The 26015-nt window shown below is 51.2% G+C and overlaps 2 protein-coding genes across 4 annotated transcripts in view; one reads left to right on the forward strand and one right to left on the reverse strand.

The window, feature by feature from the left end:
* The window catches only part of Farp1 (FERM, ARH/RhoGEF and pleckstrin domain protein 1), a 237018-nt gene extending 228442 nt beyond the window's left edge, over positions 1 to 8576 (forward strand). For both annotated transcript variants that reach the window (XM_087912311.1, XM_087912312.1), the window contains exons 20-27: positions 1489 to 1557; positions 1699 to 1788; positions 2242 to 2324; positions 2402 to 2514; positions 2959 to 3125; positions 5312 to 5419; positions 6103 to 6254; positions 7094 to 8576. In XM_087912311.1, coding sequence (XP_087768437.1) covers positions 1489 to 1557; positions 1699 to 1788; positions 2242 to 2324; positions 2402 to 2514; positions 2959 to 3125; positions 5312 to 5419; positions 6103 to 6254; positions 7094 to 7175 — 864 coding nt within the window. In that variant the 3' untranslated portion in view covers positions 7176 to 8576. The remainder of the gene's footprint in view (positions 1 to 1488; positions 1558 to 1698; positions 1789 to 2241; positions 2325 to 2401; positions 2515 to 2958; positions 3126 to 5311; positions 5420 to 6102; positions 6255 to 7093) is intronic.
* Positions 8577 to 11107: 2531 nt separating this feature from the next.
* The window catches only part of Stk24 (serine/threonine kinase 24), an 84271-nt gene continuing 69363 nt past the window's right edge, over positions 11108 to 26015 (reverse strand). For both annotated transcript variants that reach the window (XM_048421784.3, XM_048421782.3), the window contains 8 exons: positions 25290 to 25398; positions 24898 to 25055; positions 19979 to 20164; positions 18168 to 18313; positions 16362 to 16485; positions 15740 to 15808; positions 14065 to 14201; positions 11108 to 12093 (listed from right to left, as the gene is read on the reverse strand). In XM_048421784.3, the coding sequence (XP_048277741.1) occupies positions 12057 to 12093; positions 14065 to 14201; positions 15740 to 15808; positions 16362 to 16485; positions 18168 to 18313; positions 19979 to 20164; positions 24898 to 25055; positions 25290 to 25398 (966 nt within the window). In that variant the 3' untranslated portion in view covers positions 11108 to 12056. The remainder of the gene's footprint in view (positions 12094 to 14064; positions 14202 to 15739; positions 15809 to 16361; positions 16486 to 18167; positions 18314 to 19978; positions 20165 to 24897; positions 25056 to 25289; positions 25399 to 26015) is intronic.

Genomic DNA, 26015 nt, shown 5'->3' on the forward strand with positions numbered 1-26015 from the left:
AAGTGGATGGGAAGCAAGTCAAGAGACTGTGAGTTATGTGGTTCCCCGCTCTCATTCTACCAGGGCTGAGCACATGCCAGCCTTATCTGCAGTCTTTATGGAGTACGTAGGGCAGCCCAGTGGACTTGGTGTCATTTATATTGTTTGAACATTATAAAATACGTACCATACTATGCCGCCTGGTGCAGAGACCGTCTGCAAAGTTGCTCAGTGTGGAAAGAGCACTGGATGGCAGTCTCCTGCTGTGGCTTCAGGATTAGCTCCAGTAGCGAGGGGTGGAACTTGGTGTGGGATGAGGATCATACCCAGTCTGACAGGCCGGTAAGACTGAATGAGACCCCATAGAAATGACGGGAGGGGACTAAATGCTCACCTAGTGTAGTGCCACTGGATACGGTGTGGCCTGGACACCATCTGGAAGGAACTGAAGTCAGCAGCTGAGCCCCCCGCCCAGGGTGGGGGACTTTCTGGGGTGGTTAAGAGAAAGGAGTTAGGTTAGATCCTGTCAGGTGGGCTTCCCCTGTGGGTCTCCTAATCCGGATGGCGGGGCAAACAGCTCTGTTTTACTGAGGAATAGGGTTCTTCTTGAGATCGGCAGTCTGCTCACTAAGGGACAGATTACCAGATGCTCTGGGCCTGCCTGCCCATTAAGGTAGGATTCTCCTTAGGGTGTCAGAACGCCCTAAGACCAGTGCAGCTGGGACTTGCAGTGACTGACTCTGCTATATCAGGCCTGCTTCGAGGGCTCAGCAGCCCTGCTCTGAGCCCAGCCCGCCCCATGGCCTCAGCAGCCCTGCTCTGAGCCCGGAATGACAGCCATATACAGCCAAGCATCACAAGTCTTTTTCATGGGTGACGGAGCCTCCAAGGTGCTCTTGGGCAAGTTTCTTAATCATTTTGCTCATGTGTCTGAACTTCAGGCTCCTGTATGGCACTAACAGGGACACGTGGCGTGTACTAGACGTGTGCCACCGGCTCAGAAGGAGCGCATTTACGTGTGAGGGTGGAATCGCATGGCCCCACCAACTTTAGCGCCCTTATGAGCACAGTCATGGGCTCGTCAAGCTGCCTCCCTAAACTGTTCACAGTCAGCTGAGAAGACCTTAGAGACTGTGCAGCTACATAGACTACACTGGTCTTTAACTCATAGAGATTGACCTGCCTCTGCCTCCCAAATACTGCAATTGAGGTGCAACCAGGCTGGCCCCCAACTCCTGGGCTTAGCTGATTCCTCCACCTCAGCCTCTGAAGTATCTGGAATTATAACCATGCACCAATGTCCGGCTGAAAATCAGCTTAAGATTGGAGTAAAACGCACATAAAATCTACCACTCATAACCAGTGCTGTCTCAGTGTTGCCCGATCAGAACTCGCTCTCTTGCCCACTTAGTGCCATATGTATCATGGGTCAGGGTTCAGAGGCCAGAATCCAGGCACCAGCTCAGACTCTCATGCTCTTGGTAAACTGAGGCTCTGTGTGCTCCACAGGAGTTCATCCGCCTGGGCAGCCTCAGCAAGCTCTCCGGGAAGGGGCTCCAGCAGCGAATGTTCTTTCTGGTGAGTGGGGCAAGCCATGCGTCCTCAACAGTCCCAGAACCACGTCACCAGTGGGTGAGGAAGGTCCCGAGGCTAGGACTTGTCCACTCCCATGAGAGGTAAGAGGGAGCCATTTTCCCACACTTCTTCTTGTCCCTCTAGTTCAACGATGTCCTGCTGTACACCAGCCGGGGGCTAACAGCATCCAATCAGTTTAAAGTCCATGGACAGCTCCCGCTCTACGGGATGACGGTAAGTGTCCAGCGCTGGCATGCCCTCTTCATGAAGAGCAGGTACTTCTGTCTTCACTAGCAAGGACTCTAGAAACACCACCTTTTCTGCAAACATGGGCTACAGGGCAAGTCAACTCGAGCTGTATGGTACGAATTCGCCTGTGTCCTCACCCAGGCAGGCCCCTCACATCCTGGTGAGCAGATGTCCACAGGGCACCTGCCTCCGCTATGTGCCAGGCTTATACCAACCTTCTCAGAAGGTGGAGAGGAAGTGTGCAAGCTGCCAGAAGGAATTAATGCAGAATGTTCCTTGGCCTTTCTGAGACCTTCCCTGACTGTGGGAAAGGGGCTCCTGTGGCCCCGAGGCCGCTCTGCGCTCTGCCTTGCCTGGGCTGGTACCAGTTTGGTGCCTAGAGATGCAGCAGGTGCCTGGCTGTCTGCTCAAGCAGTGACTTAATGGTCTCCTCCACAGATCGAGGAGAGCGAAGAGGAGTGGGGTGTGCCCCACTGCCTGACCCTCCGTGGCCAGCGGCAGTCCATCATCGTGGCCGCCAGGTAACTCCTGAACCCCACCATACTCTTTGCCTCTGACCTTCCATGGTCTGAAAAGCTGACGCCATCTCTGTCTGCAGTTCCCGGTCGGAGATGGAAAAGTGGACGGAGGACATCCAGATGGCCATTGACCTGGCAGAGAAAAGCAATGGGCCCACCCCTGAGCTCCTGGCTAGCAGTCCCCCTGACAACAGTAAGTGGTGGGGATGTGCCCAAGGCCACAAGGACTGTCCACACGGGGAGAGGTGGGGCTCCGCGTTCCAGGGGACAGATCACATTAGGCAGAGCCCCTGAGCGGGTAGGCCTTCTGTCCGTGCCCTTGGGATCAGTGGTCAAGTGGCTATGAGGGAGTGGGATCGCCATCTCTTCCAAACCGGGAATGCCATGTATCAGCCGGTATTTATGGAGGGGAGCAGGCTACAGGCCCAGTGGTCCACCAGCAGGAAGCATTCCCAGCCACTGCAGAGGATACTGGGAGGATGCTTCATTAGAATCCGACCCATTGGGTACCTTGCGCCATAGTGGGAGCCCCCCCACGCCCCCGCCTTCTCCAGCACTCCGGAGCACGAGGAGGATGGAAATCTTGTATCAGAGGGGAGGGGACCGTATCCTTACTGCCTTTCACAACTTCCTGCAGAGTCCCCAGATGAGGCCACAGCGGCTGACCAGGAGTCCGAGGATGATCTGAGCGCCTCACGGACCTCACTGGAGCGCCAGGCCCCTCACCGTGGCAACACGATGGTGCACGTGTGCTGGCACCGCAACACCAGTGTCTCCATGGTGGACTTCAGCATCGCAGTGGAGGTACGGTGGGAGCTGAGAGCCCATCCCATGTGAGCCTGCTGTAGCCTTCTCCACCACTGGGACAGAGTAGGCACGCTCCTTTGTAGATGCCGCCGCCTGTAAGCCTTGCCAGGCTCCTTTGCCCTCCACGTTTCCCTTCGTTTCGTGGACTCAGAACGGGGAAGAATGTGCTCAGGTACAGCAGCGTGGCCTACAGCCAACCAACAGCCCCAGACACCCCAGCAGCTGTGACCTGGGACACGGGGTATGCCAGGGGACGGTCAAGTCTGAAGTGGATGAGGTGGTTCTAGCAGGGCCTGGTTATAGCTCGCAGGGCACGTCCCAAGAAAGGCCCTCTGCATGGGCTCTGTAACTCATGCCTGAATAGTTGTTTTGAAGGTGAGCCTTCCCTCTGGATTACTTCTAGACCTTTCCAAATCCCATGGCAAAGCAGCCACTGCATAGCCTGGCAAACTTGGGAACAGCAAAGCTGTCCCATCATGTTGCCAATGCCACCTGTAAGCACGAGGCTCCAGTCACGGGGATGCCCCGACTCTGGCCCCATGTGGGGGAACTTCTAACGCCTGACTTGCCTGGGTCATATAATGTGAGCCAAGGACAATAGCAGTTTGGAGATGTGCTTTTAGAGTCTTGGGATTATGTTCTGCAAGTGGCCTTCACAGTTCAGACTGACCCACTGAGTTTCCTACAGCAGCTGTGTCCTAGAGACATTTTCAAGGGGGCCCAGCTGGGACCCAAGACCCTAACTCCCATACATTCCCTTTCTTTGTATATGTAGCCTTGGTGTCCTGTGGTCACATTCCCAGCTCCCTGCCTGATGAGAGGCTGCTTGCTGCCCTTTGCTTCTGGCCTGCATTCAGGTTATCTGCTTGTAGGATTGTCACTTGTGATGGATCACATTCCCAGGTCCTGGAGGTAGGGACGTTAGACCTGAACTTGAAGCTGTAGTAGAGGCAGAGGTTATAACACAATAATATCAACACATTAGGGTGTCCGCTGTTTCAGAATCCAGCCCAGACAGCTGGAGGCTGAGCCGAGCCATCCGTATGAACGTGGGCTCAGCATGGTGGCACTGACAGGCCAGACACTGCTAGAACCTTCGCTGGGGTGTTACCAGGGATGCCACAAGGACAAAGCAGTGACAGGCCAGACAGAAGGGTTTGTGAAGTAGCTTGCTACTCCCTGGACCTCCCCTTGCCCTTCCTGCAGGCAGTGGCAGCCAGATGGCTGAAGCGCTTTGTGGTATGGGCAGAACCCCCTCAGCTCGCACTGTTGACGCCTGCTTCTTCCATCAGGCTGAGCAGCTGAAGGATAGGACCCCTAATGTTCCCATACCAATTCCTAGCCGCCGGGGTCTTACCCGAAAGTAGCATTTCTGAAAATGGGGTAAATCAGACGTGATGTTATCTTCAAGGTTTTGTTTTGAAGTATGGCGGGGTATGGGGTTCTATGAATGAGTGCCACACCTGTGGAAACCAGGAGGGTGCTGGGAGCCTGACTCTGGTCCTCTGCAGAATGTGCTCTGAGCTGTGCAATAACGCCACCTAACGATTTTTGGTGAACTGTGGGCGGCACTAATTAACCTTCACTACCATTACCCTTCCAACTTGCGTCACCACCCTCTGCTCTGGGCACCTTGACAGAGGGATGAAAGGTTGTCCTGTCAGGGAAGCCTGTGCAGGAGTCTTGCCCTGTTGAATTGTTACAGGAACCTACCGGATTCAAGGAATCAGGGGCTTGGCGTGGCTTCTGGACATTCCCACTAGGTGGCAGCATAGAGCTGCTCAGGAGGGCCTCCTTCAATCCTAGGTCTCTCAGAGAAAAGACCAGCATCCCAGATCACTGACTGGCCGTTCCTGATAGTCTGTTGTTGCATGGTGCCCCGAATCACACTTCGTTAGGGCCCTTCTTAGCATGACTAATTGTAACTAACCACAATGCCTGCAACTCCCTAACGAAACGAATCATATTCAAGGGTGACTACAGATAAGGGCTCCTATGAGAAGGCATGGTTTGTGATAGGTGACAAGAATTCTTGATGCAGTCTGATGGCCTCTCCACGCAATGAAGTGCTTGCTGTGAGAAACCTGCTCTTAGTGCTAGGTTTTCAGGATGCACCCTCAGAGGCTCTCGAGAGGCAGGAAATGGCATGGATCTGGGTTCCCGACGCCCCACTTGTCTTTCAGAACCAGCTGTCTGGGAACTTACTGAGGAAGTTCAAGAACAGCAACGGATGGCAGAAGCTGTGGGTTGTGTTCACCAACTTCTGCCTGTTCTTCTACAAATCACACCAGGTGAGTGCCATGGGGCAGCTGCCCTGACCTGGGGTCTGCCTGCTCGAGCAGAACGCAGCACCTCCACGAGACATGCGGATGTCAGGCAGAGAACCAGGAGTCGGGCAGGGCAGGGCTCCAGCCAGCCATATCCACCGAGATCTTCAGCTCTAAGACAGAGACACTCTACCATCTCCCTTACAGCCGCTGCTCAGAAGGGTGTTAAACACAAGTCTCGGGGGTTTCTCTTGGTGTTCTTGAATTTAACAGTAGACACAAACAGATGTTCAGGGATGAAGAACGGACCCAAGTGGGAACTCGAGGAAAAGGACAATCCAGGGGCCCTGGGCATTTTTCCAAAGAGCAAGGGGGCCCAAAGCACTGGTAGGGAATTTAAAAGTTATTAGGCTCTAGCCAACACCCAAAGGACTGATGTGAAAAAAAATAGTTCTGCAGACCTCATGGTGACTCCAGGCACTGCACTATGGGGAGACGTTATCTTGAGGTGAACACACCTCCTAGGGGGCCTCCTAGCCAGGTGTCTGGCTCTTAAGGGAGGAGACAGAGCATGTCTTCTCCTGGGGGGAGACCGTGTTCTTTACAGAACTAGTGGGATCATGGCACACTGGCCAAGATTGGCTTTCAAGATTAGCCCTTGATTAACTATTGCCCACTTCCTGAAAGCCACCTCTGTACGTTTGCAGGACAATCACCCCCTCGCCAGCCTGCCTCTGCTGGGCTACTCGCTCACCATCCCCTCAGAATCTGAGAACATTCACAAGGACTATGTGTTTAAGCTGCACTTCAAGTCCCACGTGTACTACTTCAGGGCTGAAAGCGAATATACGTTCGAGAGGTAGGTGCCCCCTCCTGTGTATGCTCAGGACAGTGCTCCTATTCCCGACATCAGGCCTTTTCTCTAGGGAAGTTAGTGTGTGTTCTGTAGGCCTGCCTCATAGTCCTGGCTACACAGTGTGGCATCCCAACTCCTCGGTGACTTTGGTCCTTACCACATATGGTGAGCACATGCCAACGCTGCTGGGTCCTCTACCATGTGTACGCGCAGTCCCCCTGGACCTAAAGTGAGTTGAGCGTTGGTGTACAGGTCTTCTTCTAGCCAGGAAGTCAGCAGTGAAACAGGCGGCCAGATAACCGGACATAAACTCTGGGCAGTGCATCCCCTAGCACCACCAGGGCCTCAACATGCCAGCTCCCCACCTTGGGAGCAAGTTCTCTTATGGCCTTGTTGCTGCTTGTTTCTCCCCTGGCCCAAAGCACTTCTAGATCAATCAGGAGACCCTAGTAATGCGTGCAGATGGGCCTATCAGTCTACATCATCAACTGGAAAGATCCAAGGTGTGTAGCCTTACCATGCTGAATCTTAAGGGCAGGTGGCCTTCTCTATAATATACACCCAAGAATGTTGAACCAAGTCACTTGGGGTAGACTACTCTGAGCAGATCTGGGAGCTGGTGCCAGTAACACCCCCAACTGTGACAACTGGCAGTGTCCAGACGAACGGAGGTCCTGTCATGGCGTGGGACTGTAGCCCCCCATGGCCCTTGGAACTGCCTCATGTAGAGTGTGCTATGGCTCGCAAACATCGGTCCCCTACAATCACCACAGGAACCCCCACTTGAGCAGAAGCACACTCTTTGATGAGCTCCGAGGTAAAATGTCCCCTCCGTTGTCTAGGTGGATGGAAGTCATACGCAGTGCGACCAGCTCAGCCTCCCGCGCCCACATCCTGAGTCACAAAGAATCTCACCTGTACTGATGGCTGGACACTGGCTGTTCCAGCCATGGCTGCTCTCTTGGGAGATATGACGAAGCCTAGTGAAGTCCACACCGGTCTGAACACACTGAAGATGTGCAGTGGCTCCCGCCCACCTCCCCCCACAGGCCTCTCTCCACACCCTGTCTTCTCCAGTACTAACCTCTCCTTCAGCAGTCTCTCCCCTCCAGGCCTAGGGGTGGGAGGGCTTGTCTTGCCATTCTCGTGGGGTGCTTTAGCTTGTGCCAGTATTGAGATAGTGTCATCAAGAGTGCCAAATGACAGCCTTTGCCCTGCAGGCGCACCCCAGGGCAGAGCCCACGCACCCGTTCACCTGAGACACAAGTGCGCTTTCTTTTCCTAGGGAAGGGTTGCGTCGTCTTTCGCCTGCGGACTGCTATTTTCCAGAATGGATTTTTCCAGTGTCTACAACACATGGCGCAGTCTTAAGCAAATGAGATCATTTTTGGATTTCATTTCTTTTCCAATCTTTCTACTTTTATAATAGGACGTTGGTAGGACTCACTTTCCTTGACTAATAGGCAATTGTGGCGCACTCCATTCCACTAAGGGGTTTGTTTGGCTCCAGGGAGACCTGGTTACCAGACCCATTTTCTTGGTGGAAGTTGACCAAATTGTTTGTGATTCTTATTTACAAACTGTAGTGGGGTTGTTTTCTGTTAAGAGAAGCGGATTTCCAGTGCAATACCTGGGCGTCACTGTCCGTGCGTGGTGTGTACAGTGGGGGCTCTTAGGCTGTGATGTTTTCCTGTCTGTTTCACAAGCATGAGAAGCTGTATGTTGTTGACCAGGGCCATTTGTGCTGTTATGTTATGGGGCGCTGAGTGAGCTTCCCGGAGCTTTGTATGGTCATGGTACGTAGTCCCAGCCCTGGTGACCGGACCCAGTTCCTCCTGACACCATGGTTTGAACCTGCACACTCTCTAGTAGTCTCTTACGGTGCCTGTCTTCAAGTCTTTCCTTCTGGGCATGGGGTACGGACAGGAGGATGGCCCACATCCTGTACAGACTCCTGGGGAACCTGGCTGCCAAACACTACCTGAGCCTCTCAGGTAGAAAGAAATTTTTATTTCTTTCTCAAACAGAAAACTGTTTGCCTGTTCCCTAGGGTGACTGGGTGGCTGACATTCCCTTCATGCACAGAGCCCTCTACAGTGCAAGCTGTAGAGATCAGCACAGCCCTCAACAGTGCCCTACATCCCAGAAGCAGACCCCCCAAAGTCAAGGGGCTGTGGCTAGTGTCCATGACTCACAGATGGATGAGGAGTGAGACGTGTTAATCATTTGCCTTACAATGTACCAGATGGTTCTAAGTACTAACAAAAGGGAATAAAAATACCTCATGCCACAATCCAGCACACGGAAGTCTGAAGGCAAAACCAACAGCTTTGTCTTGTCTTTGTGTGGTGGGAAGAAGGGAGGTACTGGTGGGTGGGAAAGAGGACAGGACACCCACCAGGCATGGTACTGAGGAAATACAACCTTCTGGCACATTGATGAGTTAAAGGCTTGGCCAGAAAACACACCCAAGTGAGAAGGGGGAGGTCATGGCCATCCAGACTCTGGTGAGTCCTCCAGGCCCCATCACCGGGCATTCCCAGGCTCCCCAGAGTGTTACCAAATTCCTGAAGGGCTGGAGACAAGAGGACTTTCTTCAGTGTGATTCCAGACTGCCTGCCAGGGATGTGGGTCCCATGTGACTGGCATTTCTGGCCTCCACATAGCTGCAGAGAAGTTCAAGAGTCTGATGGCCCCAAACACAAACACAGCAGTCACTTCTGAGAGCTTTATTGACCTCTGATGACACAGGTGCTCGGAACTCCAGGGCACTCCCACCCTCGTCACCGCATCTTAGCAGAGACACAGAAGCCAGGTTTTTAAGAAATACAATGCATATAAACCAATTACAGATTTTGCCCAAGAAAGTATAAAACACCACACAAAGAACCAAATACTCGGGAACAGAACAGTGGGCTTCTTCCACGGAGAAACCCCAGCTGCCAGGAACCCACCATCTCCCACACTGCACTGGTGGACACTCAAGAGGGTGTTACTCCAGGACAGAGCCATCAGTGAGCTGGCATGGCGGGGCACACCTGTAATCCCAGCTCTCAGGAGGCCAAGGCAAAAGGATCCTGAGTTCCTAGCCATCCTGAGCTCCCAATGACAATCTGTCTCATGAGCCAGACCTGAAGCCTCCAACTACATGGCACTCATTTTCCCAGACTGGTGGCCTCGTCTCCATCAGAAACTGCCCGTGAGCAGGACTTGTGGGAGACGCTGAGCTCACCCACCACGGCCTGTGATGCCAGGCAGGCACTAGTGGTGGATCTGAGACGGGCCCTGCTCTAAACAAAGGACAAGGTGAGAACACAACCGTCAGCTAAACGATGTATCCGTAGAACACTTCACCTGACTTTGTGCTGGAGGAGCACAGAGCTACCTGCAGGAGACTCTAAGGCAATCCACTTTTAAACTGTCAAACCCCACATCCCCAGTGGAGTTTCCAATAAACTCCCAAAGAATCATATGTTGCTTTCACAAGGAGGCTGTGCCTTACATATAGTCTAGGGACTGCAGAGGATCTGCCTACAGTCACACAACACGCACATCACGCTTAACCAAGACCTAGTCCACTCAGCAGCTCGACCACAGTGGCTCGTGCTAAAGACAGGTGGCAGAGATTGCAAGGAAAATCCTCACCCAGCTCATAGCAAGCCCTGGGCTCATGTCCCAGCACTACAAAGGAAGAAAAGACTGGCTTCACTATCAAGATTCATATTGCTATCCATTTGTAAGACTGCAGAGCTCCAGCCATTAGACATGTCTGCTGCCCTCAGGATCCTCTCCATGCCAGACATGGCACACTCCGAAGAACAGACTGACCCTCTGTGACTCCTGCAACAGCCTCTGGTTTATGTATCAGGTTTCATACAGGAAAGCACACAGCACTCCAGTACAGAGTACTCTAGAAAACATAAAATGGTCTCAAATTTTATTGTTCAAGGTAACATTCTTGCTATAAAATAACAGTACTGGGGCCAAAGTGATGGCTCAGAAGTTAAGAGCACTGGCTGCTCTTGCAGAGGACATGGATTCTGTTCCCAGCACCCATAAGGCAGCTCACAACTCTAGTCCCAAGGGATCCAACACCCTCACCTGGCCTTCAAGGGCACTGCACACATGTGATGGACAGACACACATACAGGCAAAACACCCATAGACTCAAAAACAAAACAAAAACCCAAAAACTAACAATTGTGGTTCTATTTCCCCTAGCCAAAATGTATTGATTGAAATTACTAATGCAACCCAAATCTACTTTCAGCAGACCATCACCATTCACTAGTCTGAAGACCTCGACCCCGCCCCCGTTTACTCTAAGCGGTTCTCATTGCCAGCACCTCCTGCACTGGCCTGCCCTTCCTGTAACGCTGAGGCCACCACACACCAGGCACAAGGCCAAGCAGACGTCCCCAAGTTCACCCAAAGTTCCTGCTCCAAAAACTATCTTCCTCGAGACCTAGCGCTACAGCAAGAGGACAAGAATTAGCATCAAAGCAAAAACACTATAGGGGTCTGAGCAAGAACTGCTCTGAGAACTGCCAAGCAAGGCTTTGTAGCACATGGAGAAACAGGGAGCCTGGCCGACAGCAGCCCCAGCTCCCTGAAGAGAACTGAAGCCTCCCATCCGAGTCCCCAGCAAGAGCTTCAGCAGCTCCACACACACAGCACTGGCCACACCTCAGCGACCAACCACACAACTGCATAGGGCACTAACCTGGACATTTGGCTTTTTGACGTCTGGGCACTTTTCCCTGGGGTCTCTACACACACATTTACACAAACGTGTGCAGAGCAGGTGCCCCGTCTGCTCTGCGGTGCCATGTTTCAAGAACAGTATGCAAAATGAGTGAGTTATAAAATTTATTTGTGTGAGCATTCAGACACTTCCAGGCGGGATAGACGATAAGCAGACTCTACGACAAGGCTCCACGGAAGGGAGGGACAGGACGGCACATCCGGTGCAGACACAGTGCACAACTCAACAAAGATCCGGGAGAAACTCAGAATAACTTAAAGCTCTGTGAGACAAGATGTGTTCCAACTGCAGCACTAAGAAACAGTACCGTCGATGAGAAAGAAAAACTTCCAAGTGTACCAAAGGGGGCATAGGGAAACCCAGGGGGAAGTTTGTATCTGTTGAGGTACAATCAGGAGTGTTCCATGGGGGGAGGGTAATTATTATTAATGACAGACCCTGTAAATACAAAATAAAATCCAAATCACTGGTCACAAAATTCAAAATTTACATGTAATAAAGGCAAGGCAATAGACTCAAGTTCTGGCCTGTCAAATATTTACTCCACAGACATTATCTACAGAAGCACTTGGCCAATGTGTACACAGTGATTCCTTATGCACGCCAAAAGAGTTTCCGTAAAAATGACGCTATATACAAATCTGTACACTGATCCACCAGAGCAACTCGTCTCCCGGGGGAGGCGCAAGCAACATAAAGCAGGTACCTGAGGTCGCAAGTCTTCAACCGCCTTGTCAAAACCCAAATATACATTTCAGGGTTTGTTAAAGATACTTTCTTTGAATATGTGCACTATGATTAAAATTAAAAACAATAAAAAAATAAAATAATTGCTTGAAGGAGTAGCCCCCCACCCCATCGGAAGGACTCCACCTGGTGTGGCACGGTGAGGACTGTGTCCCTTGGGCAGGTGCTGGCGGCTACAGGAGGGTGGGCCTCCATGACACCTCTTCGCAGAGTCAGCAAAGGCTCTTACTGACTTTTAAAAAGAAGGAAGATGAAGAAGAAAGGAAAGGGCAAACCCAAATGCAAAAGGCATTTCAGTGAGCTGATGTTCCTCCGCCACTCAAGGAGTATCTATGGGAAAGCAAAGAGAGACATCAGTCAACACCATTTGTGACACCAGGGCAGAATGTCAGAGAACGCAAGCACACGAATCAGCAGGTTAACAGATCTATCATTCGGAGTTTATAATGACTAAGAAAGTTCTGGGTCTAACACAAAAACTCACAATATATAAAAAAGCAAGCCTGTGTTCAGCCTCTGTGGAAAAGGACACCTAGGACCGTCTCCCTTGTGTATGTGGGGCCAAGGGCCGCCTGGCAGGCTCTCCCTCTCCCATTCTCCAGGCAGCCTGTCCTACTGGTTAGAGCTTGCCCTTCTGGCTCAGCTGGCGGGCCAGCAAGCTGCCAGAATCCACCTGTGTCTCTGTGGCCAACTCCCCATCCCATGCCAGAGTTACAGCCACACAGCAGCACGTGAAGCCAGTGTATGGTGTTGGCCTACACTCCTGCACCCAACGTTCTATTCTGAAATAGATCTATTTCTGAAAACTGGTGCTACCAAGGACAGAGAGCTTAGGGACACATACCCATGGCTAGTTTGAGTCTAAATTCTGCAATTCTTTGGGGCAGGAATTTACAAATGCAGGCCAGGCGAGCCACACCCTAGGAGTATTCTAAAACATGGCCCAGGAGGGTCTGTGTGTCTGCATGAACACCTTGCATATAACATCAGAGGAGATGGTAATAACTGGGTTATACTGGGTTATAACCATAGGACCCGTGTCATTTGTTTTCAAAAAAAAAAAAAAAAAAGTCTGCGCTGTCTCGCTTCTAAATGCTAAATGGTATAGAGACAGCCGAGGACATCATCTTGGGATTCCTCCCAGAACCCCTTTCTGACACTGAGCACACTCAAACGGGTCCACGAGGCTCTCAGCAGCACACTGGAGCCACAGCTGAGCCTCAAACATCAAGAACAAATAAAGCCTCATGGATGATGCACTGCTCTCACTGAAGACTCCTCATACAGCAGCTACTCTGAGGAGACTGAAACAATTCATGTGGGAACAAGCTAGGAAGAAGCCTAAATGATGGTCACTGGTTGAGCACCATCCTGTGGCTGGTTGGCCTTCAGGAACACCAAGGAGAAATGGAAAGCCACAGCCATGTTTACAGAGACAAGATCAGGACCCTGCCACTAATCTGATGACTTAGGACCCACTTACCACAAAGGCCATGGGTGTCTACTTGAAATCTGAGTTTGAACTGAGAAAGATGCAGCCACATAGAATTCATACCAGATTTCAAAGGTTTAATACCAAAGAAAACAATGTAAAATATCTCACTAGATAATTGTTTATAATGATTATAAGTTGGCAAAGGAAATTATCAAATATAGTTAAAGAACTTACAATGACCTGTTGGATGAGCATACAGCAGGTTTTAAGCTGTATTTTGCTTTATTTTTGTGATGAGCTGTTACCTTCAGACGCAAACCAGGGGCAGTCTTAAGAAGACCACTCTCTCCTTCAATGGCCTCAAGACTGGGTGCCACCAAGCAAGTCATTTTTATTTTTTAGCCCTCACAGTAAGATCTATTCAACATGAAGGCTATGTGCCCAAAGCCACCAAGTAGGGATGGGAGCTCACTGGGGCCAGAGCACAGACCTACAGGCAAGGCCCCAGGCCCGGCTCGGGGTCCATGACACCGAAGCTGCTGGTCTCTGAACCAGTTCCCAGTGAGCAGTGCGACTGGGCTCTACTCTCTGCTCACTAGGTGTTTTAAGGCACTGTGCGTTTCTCTGCTAAGAACTAAAAATGCGAGGCTTTGGGGTCCTTCCCAGAGTCACCTCTTTCCTTTGTACAGTTCAGAACAAGCCTTTCCCAGGTTTTGCTGTAAGCCCGGGTCTGGGGGACAACGGGAACAGACAAGAATGACCACCCAGGACACCCAGCTGCAGCCTGTGGCAGCCACCTCGTCCCAGAAGCCATGCCAGCACCTCCAGGCTCTCCTACAGCCCCGCTCTAGCCCAGAGCCAGTTACCTCTGCAGCCGCTGCACAAGCTGAGCCACCATGGTGTCAGAGATCCCAGGGCAGGCCTCTTCCGCCAAGTAGATGGCTCCCCGAAGCTCTTCTATTGACCCCAAGTTTCCTCCGCATGCCTGGCTCTTTTCTTTCAGCTGAAAGTGCACAAGAGCAGTGAGACAAATGTCATAGACCGGGCAGCAGCCCTGCCGCCATCACCGCCACCGCCTAGTCAGGCTGATAAGGAATCAGGCATGAGCTCTGTGGCTGCTGAGTCACTCTGGGGCCATCTTGAGTCTCTGTGAACATTGTGTACATATAGAGTAAAAGAAGGCCCTCGCCTGACTCCTCCAGGCCAGCAACTCTCCACAACACTCCACACACGAGCCTGACCGTGCACACACACACACCCCACACACGATTCTGATGGTGAACTCAAGTTTCATCTCCTCATGCAGCCCTCACCTTACTCCAGAAAGTCCTATCAATGCCGACCACACGCAAACCTGGTTCACTCCTTAAGGATTACTGTGGGTCGGGGCAGAACACAGCCTCTGGGGTCAAGAGCGCTGTCAGGTGTTCTCACATAAACATGTGGCAACCCTGAGTCCTGGGACTCGAGCAACACTGTCGTGTGCTCCCATGAGAGTCAACTGTGTGCTTAGACACACCTCCCAGGCACGAAGACCAACTCCAAGTCCTTCTCCTGGAGGTGCTCACACCACGGAACATGAGCACAAGAGCCCCTCTCACATCAAGGCTGAGCTCAGCTCAGGATTACAGACCTCCCAGCACGGACACCGGCAGCTCGGTCCCCGGTCCCCCTCATCTGTAAACATGCCTGAAAACACTCAGCTTTGACTCTGATGGTGCTGAGAACAACCAGACCAGACCACTGTCGCCCTAAGAGCATGGAATTCCTTACCCTGTCTCTAAGGGGCCATGGAGAGATGGCCAAGGCTGACACCGGGGAGGCCCACAGAAGCAGGACACATTGTGGTGTTGTCTGTTAGCTAACAGCCCCTGCCACTTCCAAGCACAGTATTTAGAGACTAATCTGCAACCTGTCACTCACCTGCCTCTGATCTGAGGGTCTCAAAGCAGAAGCAAAGAGAGACAGGAGAACCAGAGCCCTGCCCCCCTCTACCACAACAGTGTTAGATGCAATGGCCCCATCACTAACGTGTGCGGTCGTCCCTGACTCAGGCAGAGTAACAGCAATGGGGACATTCCACTGTGGACTGTGCTCATGTGCTGACCAGGTTATGTTTACTGAGCTTTGATGACTGAATCCTCACCTCCAGCTACGGTCTACTACCCCTAATGAGGCTGCGTACTTGGGGGTGGGGGTGCTGGAGATAGCTCCTTTTGGTTCTCTAGAACTTCCAGAATATTACCTCATTCTGGTGGATCTGAGGTTGTCACTGAGGAATAATTTCAGCAGTTTGAGTCCAGTAAAACCTACACGGCCCCTGACAGATCAGGAAATCCACCCAGCTTTCCCGGCTCAGCGGCCTGGTTTATGCAAGGCAGGGCCCATGGCCAGTCGTCAGCATGGATGCCAAGGCAGAAGCTGAGCCTGCCTCTGCCCCCAATTCATCCTGGTAGCCACCTACAAAGGGCAGCCCTGATCCCCTCTTCTTCCCTCCTAACCTTATCCCCACCCCCCAAGAAAGGTAGCCAGGGATCTTACCTCCGCAAACAGAGGGGAAATAATGGTGGATAAACACTGAGAGAAGGGCCTCTTTGGGATGTCCTTCACCTTGGGGAGGAAGAGGGGATAGTTAGAAACAGAAACAGGCAAGGGTTCTGCAGTCTCCTCCTGGAAACCCTTCCTGTTCACTATCTGAGATAGGAAATCACTCTGGAGGGCTAGCGCCAGGTACACCACGCAGTCCCTGTACAAGAGGCCCAGTTCCCACCACCCTTCAACCCGTCTGTGGGGCCCCAGAGGTGGCTGCTGGTCCACACGGCCTGACAAACTGAACCACTGTGCTCCACAAGATCTTTAAGATACAGCTTTTGTACATTTAGTGGGCTGAAAAACATTCCATCAAAATTAAGTCTCTAAATACAACACACTCATTTTTGGGGGTCCAAAATTAAAACGCCAGCATAAAATCAGGGTATGCTGACGTCCGGCAGGAGCTCACAGAGCTTTCATGTGTGAGCTTCACCCCACATCCAACTCCACCATGCGGCTGAGGGTCAGGAGGAGACGGGGCACAGCTCAGCACCTACACTCCCACAGCAGCCTCGCTGTGCCACTGGCTGGCGAGCGCGGGCATAGGAGCAGGCATGAGCCACTATCGTACCTTATTTCTTTCCAAATCTGATGGCTGAAGAGTTCCATTCTCCAGATTCTTGGGATCTTTCTCCCGGATTGTGAAGATCCAGTCCCCAGAGTCGCTGCCTCCAGACGCCTGGCCATCTGTTTCCCTTGACAGAGAAATCCCACCAAGTTCACCAACGTGGGCTGGGCTACAAACTGAACTGCCCAGACCACTGACCCAGGCCATTCACACCCCCAGCCCATTCACACCAAGTCACCTGCAGCCGTGCCACACGGCACAGCAGACAGGAAGGACCATGGCTCCTGGGATAGCCCTTGCACTAGCCGACAGTGCCACTATTCTGGGGCCTCCTCCTCCTCCTCCTCCACTTCTCTGCCAGTCTCTCTTGAACCTTAGTTTCTTTCCAAGAGCTCTTTCCGGCCATGGCTCAAAAGGTCCTCTTTTGTCCTACTGCAGCCACACAGCTACAAGGTGGACAGGTCACCTCCTCTATCTCTGTCACTGCCCCCAGCTCCACAGCCCGCTTCTGGCCCTGTGTGTTACCACCGAGGTTCTACACATTGCCAGACAAGGTGTCCCACTCCCTGCTCATTCAGGGCCTGCTCAATCCTTAGTGGCAATGACCCGGGTGCCTGCCTGCTACCTGCATCCTTTCCCGCCCACAGAGCCGGCCTGCTCTGTCTTGCTTCCATGTTCCAGCTTTACTCTGATGCTAGCTTCCGAGAGGCTGACCCTACCAGACAAAGTTCCCTCCACATGCAGAGTGGCCCAAGCAGGGACAGCAGAAACACAGAGGTCCAGTCAGGCACACCAGTCCCACCTGCTCCACCTTTCCTAAGGTCTATAACCTGAGGGACACCACTTGCTCTCATGGCTCCAAGTGTACACAGGTCTGTGTCTTCTGCCCGCTGTCCATGGTGCAACGACGCCTTAAGCTATGTGTCTTCTACACACTCCATAAACAGCTCAAACCCCAACAGTTCCTGACACCGTACCACTGTGCTGCGGAAACCTGAACAACATCCCTGCCTCCTGTACCCAGTCCTTCACTGGGGCTGAAACCCGGGGCCTCTCGCATGCCAGTCAGGTACTGAGCAACAATCCCAGCACTCTGTATTTTATTTTGAAATGGTTTCATTAACTTGCTTGTAAGTCTTGAAGTCCCTGGTATCTGAAATTCGCTGATACCTCTACCCAGAGCACTGCCGCAGCCTGGCTCCCAGGCCTCCTCCACTCTGCAGCTGACACTCTGGCCTCCCAGCAACAGCATCTCAATGACCTCTCAGTCAATGGTCTCAACCTGGGCTATCAACAGTAACCTGGACCTTCAGACCTGGGTCCATCCCTGAGGCTTGTGATTCTCTGTCCTGGCATGGAGTGCAGGGCTCCAACCGCTTCACACACCGGTCAACAGAAGTGTGGGTGCTGAGTGGGGAACCCACATTCAGTAACTGCCCCATACAAAGCTTGACAACACCCAAAGTCTCAAAAGCAATCTTTCTTTTCTCTTCAGAACTGCATACAAGGACTTTGTCGGGACGTCAATGGCAGGGGCTAATGAAGAGCAGGGACCTCGCCACAGTCCTGTGCAGCTTCTGTTAATACAAGATGTCACACAAACTCTGTGGCAGTGCATTGGGCCAGAGAACCCCAAACAAGGCCATGGGTACAACATGGAACTCAGCATCAGTCCAGAGGGGCGGGACACAGCCCAATGCACAGGACCGGCCTCGCGGGCATGAGGAACTAAACTACCCGTAATTCCCACAGAGAAGCAGAGCCCAGCAGTCCAACCCAGAGTATAGAGAGCTCAGCGGGACAACTTACACATCCGAGTCCTCTGAGCTGGAGTCGTCATGGCTCTGCTCGGCCTTCCACCTCTTGTACCGGTCAATGAGCTCCGTCAAGTAGGACGTCTTCTTCGCATTGCGGATTATAAACTTGTGCTTCAACAGCTCCTTAGCAGTGGGTCTCTGGAAAACACGTGCCCAAATAATCACGAAAGGGAGCTGCACCACTCCCGAGCCCGAGCCTCCCTGTACAAGGTGAACCTGACAAGGGAGTTCCAACAAGGACAAAAACGGTCTACCAGAACCATTCAACCAAACAAAGAATGCGCCTACCCATAACACCACAAAAGAACTCTATAAGTACTGCCTGAGAGGGTGCATCTCCTGGTTTACAGTATACCTCATGACAGATGCTGAGTAAGGGAAACACATGTTCTTCATGACTTCCTACAGGGTTGGGCTAATACCGCAAATTAAAATGAAGTCGATGATTCGACTCATCTACAACAGGTTAGGGCAGGAGTCAGGAGAGACCCAACCGAATTCCTGTGGTCACCAGCACTCCCAATTTAGAAAAGCAGACATGTGAACCTACTCTCCCCACCCCGTGACTGGGGCCAACAGCCTGATAACACCTGGACATGGACAACTCCAACCAAACAGCTCACCCAGTATAGCCAGTGGTCTCCCCACCTACCGGCACAAAGCTCCCTCAACACGCAGAGTGGCCCAAGCAGGGACAGCAGAAACACAGAGGTCCAGCCAGGCACACCACAGTCCCACCTGCTCCAGGAATCTATGTTTTGTTTTGTTTTGTTTTTCTTAACAAAACAGCATGTTCTCTACCATGATTCCTGAGACCCCAGGTGGCCTCGGCAATCCCTCTTGCCCGTGACACTCCAGGCACAACCAAGGTTCGCAGCCTTCTCACCTGCAGGTTCAGGGACAAGCCAAAGTGGAGGGTGTATCCCAGGAATAAATGAGTACTGGACATGCTTTAGAAGAATAGTATACACACTTGGGTCTCTCTTCCCGAGTGCTATCGTACTACTCTGTGATATAAACAAACAACTGGACTACCCACAGACCACATCCACCACGATCTGACACCAGTAACCAAATGCTGATCTGCTGGCCTCAACCCGCAGCCCCCTCCCCCCCCCCCCCCCCGTGGTGCTTTAGATCCTGATTCCTTTGCCAGAACTGGTACCCTATTGGGGAACTATATAATGCTATTATTAAACTTATTTTCTCGTCACTTTTAGACAAGGGTTTACAGGACCCCCTTATGAATATTCTTGAGGTTCAATGAAGCATTGCCTCCAGACAACAGCTCACAGAAACCCACATATGACGCTACCTGGGACACAGATACACAGGCTACTTTCAAAGATAGTCTCAGTTCTCCAGGAAAAGAGGCAAAGCTCCCAGCAGCTAATGCCTGGGTTTTGTCATCACAGAGTAAACTCGGAGGGAAAGAGAGGAAGTAGAGACAGTGGGTGCTGGATATCCTGTCTGTCTCCCAGCATAAGACAACTGAAAACGTTTACTTCCGTCATCTTCAGGTCAGTTCCCAGCCTGACCTTTGTCTGTAAACACTGAGACTGGTGATCCCACCCCATACCGAGGAGAAAACTCCTCAGGGGCAACCAGGTATGAGATGCTAGAAAATTTTAAACAAACTAGTTTCGACTTAAATCCCTAACACATAAAATGACTACAACAACAAAAGTCTCCGCAATTTAAAGAAATCAAACTCATCTGCAACGCTGTGTGAGATCATGGAGACCAGCCACCCCTACAGAGCAAATTCACCCTGGCTGGAGACCACAGAAAGGGTGTACTCACAAAGCTCGGCTCCTTATTCAAACAGGCCTCCACAAACTCCTTGAGGGGTTTGCTGTAGTTTCCTTCCAGTGTGGGAGGGTTGTTCTTTGGGATGAGGAATAACACCTTCATGGGGTGCAGCTCAGAGTGCGGGGGCTCTCCTTTGGCCAGTTCTATTGCTGTGATACCGAGGGACCAGATGTCTGCCTGTGAGGACCAGAGCAAACAAGAGTATATTCAGACAAGCATGGTGTGTGTGTGTGTGTGTGTGTGTGTGTGTGTGTGTGTTTCAATCACAAGTTCTGAAAAAGACAATTATTTTAAATGATAAGAAATATAAGCCCTTGGCATAATTTTAACACAGAAAACGAGTACTGAAATACTCCACCCTACAGAGCGATCCTGACTGTCATCTCTATGGTCGTCAACCCTGGAGCAGCACCTGGTGCGCAGCTGTCCAGATCAGTAGGCACCTTGGTCTCAACACCAGCTCTACAGTCAAGGTCTCATGATACCGGACAGCTGCTTTTCCCAGAAGAAGGCAGTTACACAGGAAGTGTGTAAAGGGCTGACCACTGTGCCCCGAACTTAATGTAGTTTTGTTCTGTTTGCTTTTGCAGTGCTGGGACCTGAACCTAGGACCTCATGGACGCTAGGGAAATGCTCTACCAGCCCTACAAAACGTTTATTATTAAAAATGGTCAAATACACAGACATGGAAAATGTTAATACGATGCCCTTCCATACGACTGCGTATTTGTGTTGTAAAAGGCCTCGTGGCCTGTCATCCCAGCACTCAGAAGACGGGGCAGGGACACTGCACAAGTCCGCGGCCACCTAAAGCTATACACACAAGTGAATGTAAATCCTACACAGCAGGGTCTCAAGGAGGACAGATACAGAAAAGCTATCTTGACATCCCCGACCCTTCAATATGCCAACCAAACAAGGTTAAAATTACCAACACTGGTAGTTCTCAACATGTGCTCAGCAGAAGTGCGGCTTACTGAATTGGGGCTCTCTCAGGCAGTGTGCAGGGCAATTCTCTTCTGTAGCCTGGGCAACAACAGCCAACAGACTGGACAACGGAGGGAGGGGGGTGCACACACGACCAATGCAGCCTCAACTCACTACTTCCAACTTGCAGTGAGTTTATCTAGCAGCGTCTATAAGTCGTCCTCACATCTCCCGCCCCACCCCCGCCCCAGGCAAGATTTCTCTAAGTAACAGTAGTAGACCAGGCTGGCCTCAAACTCACTGAGATCCATCTGCCTCTGCCTCAAATGCAGGGATTAAAGATGTGTGCCAACATTGCCTGGCACATCTATAAGTCTTTAATATCAGGTAGTCACTAAGCTTTTCCAACTGCTTATTTAAAAAAAAAAAAAAAAGGAGAAACAGAAAACCTTCCACAGTTGCTTTATCTGAATTAGGATCCGGATGATGTCCACATGTCCCAGGGGACGGCTGGGCTGCCCAGGGCTCGTTCACTTCTAACAGTCTCTACTGCCAATTTCCCTGGTGCCCTTAACAAGAAGGTCGAGTCCTTCTGTTTGTAGTTTCTGTGCTGGTTGGATTTCTATCAGCTTGGCAAACCAGAGTCATCTGGGAAGGAGACCCTTAATTCAGAACACGCGCCCATCAGACTAGTCAATAGGCAAAGCCTATGAATAGGCCTTTTATTTCCCTGATTAATGACTGATGTGGAAGGGCCCAGACCACTGTGGGCAGTGCCCCTACCCCTGGACAGGTGGCCCAGGGGTATATGAGAAAGAAAGTAAGCGGTTGTGAGGAGCAGGCCAGTCCACAGTGCCCATGGTCTCTGCGTCAGTTCCTGCCCCCAGGTCCTGCCCTGACTTCATGGAGGACTGTGGTGGAGGGAGGCCCCTCTGCTCACCACTGTCGCACAAACCCATCACCAGTGTCCCCTGAAGGGACAGCTACCGTCGCTCCTCCAGGAGGCCAGAGGAGGCCAGTTCAGGTGATCACAGGACCAGGACAATCCCTGACCCTTAGCCACTTGGAGGGGACTCACTTGCCATTCTGCAACCTTGTGAGGATCAGAAACCCTCACCACCGTGCCCCAGTCGAGCCATGAAGGTGGCAAGAGGCAGTGACAAAGCATCAGAAAGTGGAAAAGGAGCTGCATCGCGGCATGCCGGTCTCTCGCCTGTCCCCTCTGAAGTCTGCGTGACTGCCGTCACCAACTCCTGTACTCTCGGGCAGAGCGTGACTCCACCACCGTGTATCCACGGAGCCTGTGGCAATGAGTCTCCACCAAGACCTCTAGGCACCACACGATCAGCTCAGCTGACCCCATTACAGGCCTGGCAGAGATGGTCTCTGCTTCAGGTCAGCTGTGCACTGGTGGCAGAGGCCTGAGAACTTTGGAAGGAGGGGCTGGAAAAGCACAAGCGGCAAGGCAGAAAGGAGCTGGCCCTGCTTCCTCAGTGTGGTCCCCACACACGGGGGACCTAAACCTAACCAAGAACAACCTGGCATGATCCTGGCTCTACCAGATGTAAAGCCCAGAGTCCCCACGCCCTCTAGCACCAGCCAGACCTGCGCAGACACCTGTGCAGCCCCCCTGCCTGCACCTGACATCCACTGACAAACACGGACACTGAGCTGGCACGACCATTTAGTATCAAGCCATCTGGCATATAATCAAAGACCACAATAAACATCCATGTTTAAACCCAATCTACCCTATAGGAGGAGGCCGCTAGTTAGTTCCCAGTTGCTCAGCCCCGAAATGGTCACACAGAAATTGTATTAATTAAATCACTGCTTGGCCCATTAGATCTAGCTTCTTATTGGCTAACTCTTACACATATTAATTTAACCCATCTCCATTAATCTGTGTACTGTCATGGGGCTGTGGCTTACTGGATAAAGTTCCATCTGTCTGTCTTCGGCGGGGGCTACATGGCTTCTCCCCTAAACTCTGCCTCCTTTCTTCCAGCATTTAGTTTAGTTTTCCCCACCTACTCTATTCCCTGCACAGGCCCAACACAGTTTCTTTATTAACCACTGGTAATCGTAGCACATAGAGGGACATCCTACATCACTACCCTCATAAATAGGAGCAGCAAGGCAGAAGAGGCCTTCCCAAACACTCCACCAGCAGCGCTACTTAGTCCACCTCAGAGCAAAGAATTACATCACCACAACCCATTAACTTAATGAAGTATCCAAAATAAAGAACCAAGTCCCAGCCAACACAACTGCGTGTCTACCACTATATTTAGGACATGCACACCTGGGGATTCAAGTGAAAATCAGGTAAGGGGAGGACAGCCTTATCCAAAACAACCAGAGTGGAACTGCACTAAGGAGCCACTGCAGAGACGCATCAGGCAAGAAGACCAGGAAAGCTCTCTGGGAGACAAGAAAGGGGGTGGCCATGGCTAGAATAGAAATGGGTGACTTGGGTCCCGAGTCATAAGGGCCAAGGTTGAAAAGCTAGTTTACTAACCTGAAAGAGAATTACCAGGGTAGTTATTCTAGTCTCTCTTACACCAAAATTTAGACATGAACACTGACAGTAAACAGCAGACAATACACCTACCTTCCTACATGACAGAACTCGGGGAGAGGGACAAGACTGGACTTCAGAGAAGTAGCCATGACGTCATCTACTTCCCAGAAGACACGGGACCAGCGAGCAGCAAACACAGAGACAGAACTGAGAAACCTGTGCACGCTTGCTGCTTGCTGGATCCGGGGCCTGAGTGTCTACCCAGCTATGCTATCACCACAGTTCTGAGTTCACCAAGCCAGAGCAAGAGATAACTCTACATCACGGCATGCTGTAATGTCATATACCTTACAAGAGTCCCCAAGGCAAGTTATCCTATGCTTCAAGCATCATTTAATGAGGCAGGAAATCTGCTACACACGGAGAAGGGTCCTATTAAAAAAAGGAAGAAAGAAAAACAAAGGCAGGGGTCTGGCATGCTAACACATACTCGCAACCCCAAAGCGGGTAAGTGACCAGTTTGTCGGGTTTGGCTCTCGGAGCAAAACTATCTCCAAAGGGGAGGGGGACTGAATTTTTTTTCTTTTTTTTTGAGGGGCTGGAAAGATAGCTCCGCATTAAGAGCACATACTGTTCTCACAAGAATCCTAGCCGTGTCCCAGCATCCGTGCCAGACGGCTGACAACTGCCTGACTCATCTCGGGATCTCACGCCTTCCAGAACACCAGCACCGTACGTGCAGACCCACACAGACAAGACAGAAACAAACGAAAAGAAAGACAAAGAGCAATGTCCAACCTATGCCTGTCTCTGGGTTAAATTTGTTTTTGTGCTGAAGTCTGGGGCTTAGGAAAGGCAATTCTCTGCCATGCCCATGCTTACTGCGCATGGGCCGCTGACCCCAGCAAACAGAATGAGCTATGGAACTAAAGGACAAAAGCAAGAAACACAGGAACAAGCAAGCAGCCTGACGGGGGACAACTCCAGTCTCCCGCGGTCTGAGAGCCTCTGGGAATAAAGGTCCTGAGACTAAAAACAGAACAAATGGTGGCAGTCACTAAAGAACCACGCCTGCTCCATCCTGCTGTGGGATTTTCTGTGGGCTCGCTGATTCTCTCTAGATGCCCTATGGAGAGCAGCTGAGCTCTGTCTAAGCCCTGCCCCCCACCCACTCTGTCAAGGCCCCACCCGCCTCCTGTTCCTAGGCACAGCACTGCCTGCCCTAAGCTATCTATATCTAGGGTCTGCAGTCTCAGAAGGCCGACTGTGCCCACTCTCATACCCAACACCCACATCAAACAGTCATTGAACCCAGAAGGACAAGGTCACCAATGGCATATTGGGAGGTGGAGAAGGAAGTTGACATGAACCAAGGTCACAAAATTACCTCCATGGCCTAGCCCAGCTACATATGCAAAAACAAAAGGGACAAATATCTGGGTATGGTCCGAGCTCTCACCTTTGAGTCATAGGCTGACTGCTTAATGACCTCGGGCGCCATCCAGAAGGGAGTGCCCACGAAGGTGTTCCTTTTTATCTGAGTATCGGTCAGCTGGCCAGCTACTCCAAAGTCAGCCAGCTTCACCTCTCCATGTTCAGAGAGCAGGACATTGGCCGCTGCAAGATAACCAAGCAGGACATCATTATACACAGTTATACTCAGGGTCACCTTGGGAGTTCACGCACGCGCTCCCCACTGGGCACGAGGGCCCATAGCAAGGTGCCCTGGGGTTTACAACAGCCCGACTGACCAAGACTGTCAAGAGTGGGCAGAAAAGACATACAGAGAGTTTGGCCACTTTGGTGTTTCAAATAAATAAATAAATAAATAAAAACAAGAGTAGATCCCACCTTTAATATCTCTGTGGATTTTCTTCTCTGAGTGTAGATAATCAAGTCCTTTCAGAATTTCTCGTAATATGGTAGCAATCTGAATTTCATCTAAAGGGCCAGGTTCTAACTAACAAGAAAAAAAGATCATTAGTCACTTAGAAGCTTTCTTACACAGGGTTTAAGAAACAAAATCCATGCTAAATAGACAAGATAATTAAAATGAAAGACATCTTCACACAAAGCAGATATTTTGCCTAAACAATTGAAATCTACTAAAGGGCCAGGTGTCATGGTGCACGCACACCTTTATTCCCAGCACTTGGGAGTCAGAAACAGCAGATCTCTGCAAGTTCAAGGTCAGCTGGGTCTACATAATGAAACCCTGTTGCTAAAAAACAAAAAGTTAAATCTATTTAAATCTGAGGAGGGGACGACTATAAAATATGTTTGCCGGCCTGAGACTCGGTTAAGCGGAGAGCAGCGGCCCGGAGTCGAGGGGAGGGGCTGGACAGGCACCTTGTGAGGAGAGCGCGAGCCCATTCCTTCCTCAAGCTACCCCTCACCAGAACTTCCCAGATCTAGCTCCCCAAGACTTTCAGAATGTGTTAGAGAATGCACACATAAAACATTTATTAGCTTTAATTGGGGGAGTAATTGATTTAATTCTGAGAAACTCGAAGGAGCGCTTTCTCTTGACTCCTTAGTATCAATTTTCGTAAGAAGTTGTAAGGAAGCAATGTAATG

Source organism: Myodes glareolus, chromosome 12 (genome assembly GCF_982192425.1).
Source record: "Myodes glareolus chromosome 12, mMyoGla1.1, whole genome shotgun sequence".
Taxonomy (NCBI): Eukaryota; Metazoa; Chordata; class Mammalia; order Rodentia; family Cricetidae; genus Myodes; species Myodes glareolus.